Here is an 8,595-nt window from a genome sequence, read left to right as displayed (position 1 = left end):
TTTTTTACTTTGTATACTTTTCATTCTTCTGTATTGTTTTTTCAAAAATGACATTGTTAACTTATAAATGATTTAAAACGAAAGATTGATTTTAACTCTCTTGTAAGTACTCATCACCTCAGTATCTTTTAAAACCGTTATGCTTATGCTATCATTTGTGACCAGAAAATCAAAGTATAAATAATAAAATTTGTAAAAACCTGAGAACTATTGGATCATAACATTACAGAGACCCATTAAAGCACAATTACACTCTGGCACAGAAAAGGTGCTCTTCTCTAGATCTGAAATTTGATCCTCTGGGAAGTTTTAAGAAATACTTGGGTCAGTAAAATCATGTAGGTCTGTTATCTACCCTTCTACCCCACAGACTTCTAACAGAACCCTGATGTTACTTCCTTTTCCTTTCCTGTGAGTAGCCATTTTTCAAGGGGAGGCTACGTTTAAGTTTGGGGCAGATCAAGATCTAAGCAAACCATTCAAGTTTTATTCTCTTTGAAAAGTAATTGCTTTGGACACACAGACACTGCTATGGCTATGAGGGCAAGTGAATGGGGACAGGTGGCACCTTCCTCTTATAAAAAGATGTATTTTTGCTCTGGTTGTCATTTGGGACCCAGAATGCTGGCAGTCACTTGGGGGCCATGGGGGGAAAACTAGCTCACATGATTAGAACAGTAATGTAAAGACAGAAGGTACCTAGGCTTCCAATGACATTGTCCAGTTGCTGAATTAGTCAATCCAGGAACTGCCTCCTGCCTGGACTTTTAGATATCAAGTTTCCCAAGCCTAATGATTTCAAAATTACTTTTTTAAAAAAGTATTTAATTGGAAGATAATTACTTTACAATATTGTGATGGTTTTTTGCCATATATCAACATGTATTGGCCTTCCAGAATAATTCAGACACATCATTTGAAGAAATCAGACATTTATTGAGTATATGTTCATTTAATAACACCAGAGAGTGAAAAAGATGATATGAACTCCCCCCAAAACAGAACAAAGCAACTTGAGATTATTCTCACGTTGTATCTGAATCTATAATCTTACACTCACCTTCTCTTTAATAAATGTCAAGACACACAAACTACTTGGCGGAGGATATCCAATTTATCCTAAAATCATAATATTTTAAGGTAAAAAGCAGTTTAAGAGTAGTAATCGCTACATATCACAGTATAGCAAAATGCCTTCTTGCAGCTTTAGAATCATTACTACTCAACATATTAACACATTTATGCAAATACTTTTGAAAAATGGAAACACCTTCCAGTTTCTGATTTCAGCAACAGGTACAAACCACCATCTCCTTCACAGATCTTCTGTTACAACATCCATCAAAAGCCACTGGCCCAGTTCTCAAATACTGACAATGAATGGGATGTATGTGTGTTCTGTTGAGTTTTAAATGGATGACAGAGTCTACAGCAAAGCTACAAGACCTGAATTATTTCTGCATAGCACCCCAATATTTCCTGAAGAAATTTTATACACAGGTTGAAAACAGCTATTTCCCATCAAAGTCAACTTATATTTTAAATGGAAGGTACGCTGTTGCTTCTCTTTCGTTTTTACAAGGACTTACTATGATGTTGTATATTTGAACATGCTTACAAATTCAGATGGTATATGTAAACTACACATCATCAGAGGTTTCACATCAGTTCAGTTTGTATTAAAAAGTCTGACCAGACCTTCCAAATAGCATTCACAGCATTAGAAATGAGAGAGATTTTCCTTTTTCTCTCCATTATCTTTTCAAAGGCTCTCTTTTGTTTGAAACTGGAGTTATAGAAAATTCTTAGAAATAATCCCATTAGACATTTGGAATTATTGGTAGATGTGAGGTGACAATAGATATTTTCCATTTAGAAGTAAGTTTGACACTGATTTGTAATCAGTTTTAAATTGCCTAGTCCAATATGCTATTCCATGTTCTTCTCATAATTCTGTAATTGCTAGATATCTAAATTAACATCATATTCATTTTTAGTTAACAAAATTTTTGCACCACATTTTACACCTGCCTTAAGTTCATATAACTTAGTTTAAAAAATCTAGTTTCATGTTCAACGAATCAAGAAACAACAAACATCAGGACAGTTAAGTCAGGCTTTAATAGGCAAAAAAGGGTTGCTTTGGCAATGTATAAAAGGATAACTGTTACAGTACTAATCATTATTTAATCTACTTTTATTACATATTAAAATGCAATAAGGCAATTGTTTTAAGACACTTGAAGTTACATTTAATAAACTGATAACTGTTCCTACACTGACACACTGTGCACCTACGTTTGCTGACATAGTGTGCCCCGACTTTTCTTCTCCGTTGACTCTATGAAATCAAAAAGTTAAAAATAAAAAATTAGTGGTCTTGCTAAATCACTACTGATTAACACTAAGATGTTTACTCCTTACAATATAAACTTCTGAAAAAGAAGACACTGACTACCCTCTTTTAAGGTTTTTCCATTTAATGTACTCCTGTTGTCTCCTGTTCTCTTGAATCCCTTCCTAACACTCCACCTGGAGGCATGCCTATTGAAGAATCAATAGATGTGATGTGTGGTTTAAACTGCCACCCAAGGCAGGGCAATGGTTCCCAAACCTGGTCTCCTATCAATGTCACCTGGGAAAAGCAGATAGATTCCTGGGCCCCCTTCAGATCTAATAAGGTTATCCCCTCCACCCTAACCTCCCGTAAGATCCATGTGGTCAGTCCCGCATAATCCATTATCTGGGAGGACTAAAAGGATGTCAAAAAGGAAGCTATTTGTCATCGTGTTTCTGCAGGTCTTAGGTCACAAACTGGGATCCAACGTATAAAAAGAAAAAGCAACCTACAATGTAGAATCATAGCACTAAATGATCAGCGAGCAGAGTAACTGGGGAAAGACTTTACTATCAACAAATCAAATAACCAAATTCAACAGAGGTAGCCTGGCTGCCCCTTCCATGAAAGCCTGACCCCGCAGGGCCATGAACTGAAACAGAGGAAGGCAAGCTGACACGGTGCAGGCTAGGGGGCTGCAGCTTCAAAAGTGACTGTCCCACACCACTTCCCTCCCTCTTGCCTTCTCTGTTCCCCACTCTTAGCCTCTTCTCTTACTCTGCCTTTGGCCATTCTCACTCTTATTCCCTTCTCATCCCTCACTTTGCTCACTTCCTCTCTTTTCCTTCTTCCTCTAATCATTCATTTACATCATTCTTTTCTTCGCTTTCTCTTCCTTAAAAATTCTTCCTTACACAAGCTAAGCAAATTCACACTGGAGATACAATGCATGTCAGCAAACATTCAGTCTAAAACAGAACGATCTGTACAGGAGACAATAGGGCAGCACAGAACTTCAACAGCAAGGCTGGAGTGGCATGAGACAAGCCACAGAGCTAACGCATTCTCTGTTCTGGGTCTCACAGCTTCACGACTGCTGAGTCTCATGAGGTGGGAAAGGCACACTGATTGTTTGCAAACTTATGGTACAGAGAAGGTGAATGATATGCCCTGGCCCCCTAACCAAGAAGAGAATGCAGATCCAGTTCAGTTTGGTTTTCTTTCCTTTATACCAATAACATTGGACTTGAGGCAAAATGAGAGAGCAGTGAAGCAGTAACACTGTTTCAGGCTCTGCAGTATCTATCTAGAGAGAACTGGGTTACTGTTTATACATTATGAACTACTCTTCACAGGGGGAAAAAACAAAGTTATGTGTTTTCTTAAAATGTAAATCACAATATATATTTTCTAAAGGTTTTTTCCCAAGGTTTTTTCCTGTAAGATGGCAACTTCATACAAAATGAAGGTTGACTGCATTATAAAGTCATTCCACTTTGGTAACACTGTAGCCCAGAGATAATTCTGAGGTCAGAATTTTTCTAAGACATAGACTCAAATAATATATAATTCAAATACACTGCATAGATATACTGTCTTAAGGAAAGAAATATAAAACATTCTCTAAGCTGCTCTAGAATTTAACCTCATTAATGCTGAGAAACTGTATTTCTTAAAACTTCTCAAGGAAAAAGTTCATCTAAAGATAAACTCAGAATATTCATTTTAATATTGTTAAGGACTTTCTGTGATATCCTAAATTTTAGGTAAAAACAGTCCCTCAGTGGAGAGTTTTCCCCATAACCTAATTTGTGGTAAAATGCTAAAATTAGGTCACGTCTGAATAAACCAAGTGAAGAACCTTCCAACTGACCCCACAATGGAGAGTGTGTGATGGTATAAATAAGGCACAACATGTGTGAGACCAGTCCAGTTAAACTGAAACACACTCTACCCAGTCTTAATCATACTAGAGCCCACGGGGCTAAGACTCTGTTCACTGAGAAAATTAAACCTAAGGAACTTCCTAGTAATACAAATTCATATCTTGTAAATAACCCCAAGTACTTCCACTAAGATTTCAGAATCACATTTATAATCCACCAACTGTACTGAGACCTGTGGTCCTAACTTCAACCTTCAAGTTGGCAGAATGATTTCCAGTGGTACCCAAACTAAATGACACCAAAATCATCTGAGGTGCTTATTAAAAGTAGAATCATAAGGTGACTTATTTTTGCACTCTTATCATAAGGGAAATGTACCTTCGATATTAACTGAAGCCAAAGGTAACTACAATGTCACTGTAGTTACCGAAGTGTTTATACAGGTGAAATAACATGATGACTGGCATTTTCTTTAAGATATATCAGCAAAGGAAAAAGAGACAGACAATACAAATGTGGTAAAACACTGACGTGTTCAATCCGAACAAGGAGTACCACTGCACTGTTCTCTCCACTTCTGTGTAATGTGCAGACCCATCTGGATAGGGCATACCAGGGTCACCTAAGGTGAAGCCCAGGCCATTCTCGTCAAGGTTCCCACAAGACCCTAATGTAGCCAGGCAGCCAAGGGTCTCCTCTGGGGACATTAAAAATGATCCTATCTGCTCCAAACTTCGAAATTCTAGGGATCCCATTTTTTATTTAGCCAATTCAGTCTCAACAAGTTCATAAGTTCTCATGTTCACCATGGCATTCCCTAAATGCTTCTGTCCCACGAGAGCCGGGCTGGCTGTCAAATTCTGATTTGTCTTTCTTACACCTTCCTTTCTCCACCTGTCCCTGACTGAACTGCACAAGACAGAGGCCAGCTCTTCTCCCACATCCCCACACAGGCACTGTGTCTTCATAAAGCCAGTCACCACTATTTTAGGTACTTCATAAACTACCAGAGAGTGGCAGTTTTCCTTCATGATTTTCTCTTCTCTATTTAAGTATTAAAATATCAAAAGGAGAAAAAGAAGCTAACCTCATAGTACTTGGTAAAGAGACGTGTGCCCCAGCACAGTACATGCTAAGCATTCAGAATCTATAGTTATATCAGTTAAAGGTCAAAAACACTAAGAAAAGTAATATTTTTCTTACTGTCAGGATAAAAAAAAATAGCTGTTTTAAGAGATATTCAAAAAAGGAGGACATGCACATTAACCAAATCAAAACTGTTTTTTCTACAGTCAGATGTGACAATCTTAAGCCAAATCATCCATGGAAGTTTTCTAATGTACTTAAATTAAGGTTGTATATGTATATTTGCTTCTTCAAAGATACTCTGCAAAGCCATTTTGAGGTAGAAGGGAAAAGGTTTCAATGGACCACTTTTTCCTGCTCCATTGTAACTGTAATCACTGCTCACAGAAGACGGAGCTTCCGTATTTTGGTCCATCACATTTTCCACCATCACATAAGCATGCCTGTTAGGTTCTCACTTTATTATCTGCATGTTTATTGCTTCCAGAATGCCCAGTAAAGCTGAAATTTTTCATTTAAAGTGATAAAAAATTTTCCTAAAATACTTGCTTAATAATCTTAGATCTGACTTTTGGCAAGACAGTTAAGCACATACAAATGAGAATACTACATTTCACAAATACAAAGACTAAAATCCAAACTTTCACTGTTTTTCTTATAGAGCTCAATCTTAAATGTGCAGCTTACACATGAACTAAAAACACTTTTAAACATGATTGTCACAAAAATGTTTTAAACAGAGATGAAATGTATAAAGGCACACACAGATTGTCGATAGTGACATCAGTTACATCACATTTCTTTAGAAACAGAACCTTTCCTGTTTCTGTAAACAACTTTTTTTCTCACACATTTAAAGTGAGGTTAGTGCTGACATAAGATTATTGCTATACTCACAGTTTGAGTGTTTCCACTGTGTATGAGGTACATTTTCTCCATCCATACATCCCTACTGCTCCTACCTACTTGTTAAGAGTCAACCCAAGTCTGTAGGCTATAACCATTCAATAATATTTTTGTCAATACTGGAATGATACCAGATAACATTATAAAATCAGAGATCAAAAATATCTTCTTGTTGAGGTCCAAGACTTCAACTTGTTCTTCATTACATGAAAATACAGCTCATTTAACTTCTTCAGGAAAAAAATTATACTGAAGATGAATAATTCCTTCCTGAAAACTTCATCTAAGACTATTCCTTCACAATCGTCTCTGATATTTTGTTGTTTTAATTCATTTGATTGAGCAGTCACCAAGAATCACCTTTCTTTTGGCGGTCTGTCATAACGGTCTTGTATGCTTTTTGTCAACTGTTTGATAAATATTTTGTAAATTTTTCCACAGTATGTATGCACTGTCTTTTGTAGTTCCAGTTCTAATGGCTTTAATAAGGAATGGATGTTGTCATCTTCAAAAGAACACTAGAGAAAGAAGATAAAAAGACAAAGATATATATAAAAATTTAACTCTATTCCCAATAACTTCTTCAATCAACTTTATATCAACAGTCTCCACTTTAAAAAGGCTCATAGAAAGCACGTGCCCAACAAATAATTTCAATGAATTAAATAGAAGACATCTCACAGGAGGAGGGAGGAGGCAGAGAATCCTGAGTCAAGGCAACGGCACGGTCAAGAGCAGAAAAGACCCAGAGATTCTCACAGCTGTTAAGAAGACAAGCAACAGGTCTGAAGGTGGCTAAGAAAGATTAATAAAACCCAAAAAATCACTCCGGTAACATTGGTGAAGCTGGACTGGAAAGCAGTGAGATGGAGAGAGCACAGTTGAGGGCTTCCCAAAGAACCCTAGCTGCACAAGGATAGATGTTCGAGAACTGCTAAACACCATGCACTAGTGAGCGAGATTCACAGGGGCGCAGGAGAAACTATCAAAACAGAAAATGCACCTGTTGGATCTTGCTTGGTCCACTAATTCCAAATGTACTTTCAGAATCCTTTTTCACTACAAAATGTATTCATATCTCAAGAAATATATTTTGGAAGACACTGCAGTAGTAGTAAGTGGAAAAAAAGCTGAGATCTTAGTATTTTCGGCCATGTACCTTTTTGTTATTTGCAACTACAATTAGAAAGACTGATGGGGCTTGAAAATATCTTACAGGAAAGTTTGAAGTCAGTAAAAAATGGAAGACTCTAAAGGAAATTCAGAACCTGACATCTAGGAGGACTAGAGATGACCTGAGGTTTACTACCCTGCCACAGAGGGAGAGGAAATGGAAGCACCACTTGAACCACAATGTGTGAGTCTGTGGGAAGCTGCAGCCCTTCTATGGAGAACAGGCTGAACTTCAATGCTCATTCAGAACACTAACGTGGCAGGGCTGCTCAGAGATCCTAAACCCTGGTGCCTCTAGTGCAAGAAAACTAGGAGCATTAACTGCATGAAACCTACCCTCTTGGGTAATTTTTTCAAACCTAATTCCATATACTGAAGATACATATCTTAAGGTATTTTAAAAAATTAAAAAACAAAAAGCAGAGGGGAGAAGAGGCTTAACTAGGAAGAAATGTAATGAAAATAATAACAGCCAGCACTCTGGGAGAAACTGCTGAAAGCTGGACTGGTTAAAAAGACAGCACTTCCTACACACCAGGCATCAGGCTAAGAGCTTTCTATGTAGTAATGCATTTAAGCCTCACACCGACTTTATGAAACATGACAATTTACAATGAAGCAACTAAGGTAGGGAGAGAGAATTTTCCCAGTTACAAAGCTCTAAGTGGCTAAGCCAGGATTCCACCTGCAAAGAGCTGTACAACCACACAGCACCGCTTACTCAACAAAGCAAATGAAACTGTGCCAAGTGAGTTTCAAAACTCCTGCTGAAAAGATGAAGCTCAGTTAACAGTGGTGAACTGTGCTGTGCTGTATATAGATATGTCTACATTTGCCTGGGGTTAAAAGTAGCAGCCGTGCTGAAGAAGGTAAACTTCATCAAGGTGTAACACCTGTATGAAGTGACACTGTCTGGTAACATTTCACTGTGTACAAAAACATACTAGGACAACTGTGGCTGGGAGGCGAGTAATACCGGGAAGACCAAACTGGTCTTTTTCCTACTCTACAATGACTAAAAGTGAAAATGCTACAAAAGTATTTAAAAGTTAATTCCTGGGAATACTTGAGATTCAGTTTGTTTCCTTGTGATTTTAAATCCCAGTGTTTGTGGTTAAAAAAAATTTTTTTTTCTTCACTGGGAAGGTCTTTTGAGGAATATTTTCCTGAAATAAAAACAGTGCCTCATGGATTACAGCTCTTTTA

The 8,595-nt window shown here is 37.4% G+C and overlaps 1 protein-coding gene across 4 annotated transcripts in view; it reads right to left on the bottom strand.

The window, feature by feature from the left end:
- Positions 1–266: 266 nt before the first annotated feature.
- GXYLT1 (glucoside xylosyltransferase 1) overlaps positions 267–8,595 on the bottom strand; it is a 48,752-nt gene continuing 40,423 nt past the window's right edge. For 2 of the 4 annotated variants that reach the window (XM_055394934.2, XM_055394935.2), the window contains one exon: positions 2,206–6,734. In XM_055394934.2, coding sequence (XP_055250909.2) covers positions 6,573–6,734 — 162 coding nt within the window. In that variant the 3' untranslated portion in view covers positions 2,206–6,572. Of the gene's footprint in view, positions 6,735–8,595 lie in introns of all 4 variants that reach the window. The other 2 variants (XM_055394932.2, XM_055394933.2) reach the window with 2 other exon arrangements.

The sequence above is a fragment of the Moschus berezovskii genome, chromosome 6 (assembly GCF_049115385.1).
Source record: "Moschus berezovskii isolate FMDL1 chromosome 6, NW_MosBer_1.0, whole genome shotgun sequence".
Taxonomy (NCBI): Eukaryota; Metazoa; Chordata; class Mammalia; order Artiodactyla; family Moschidae; genus Moschus; species Moschus berezovskii.
The sequence above is the reverse complement of the archived record's forward strand: the minus strand, read 5'-3'. Positions and strand labels throughout refer to the sequence as shown.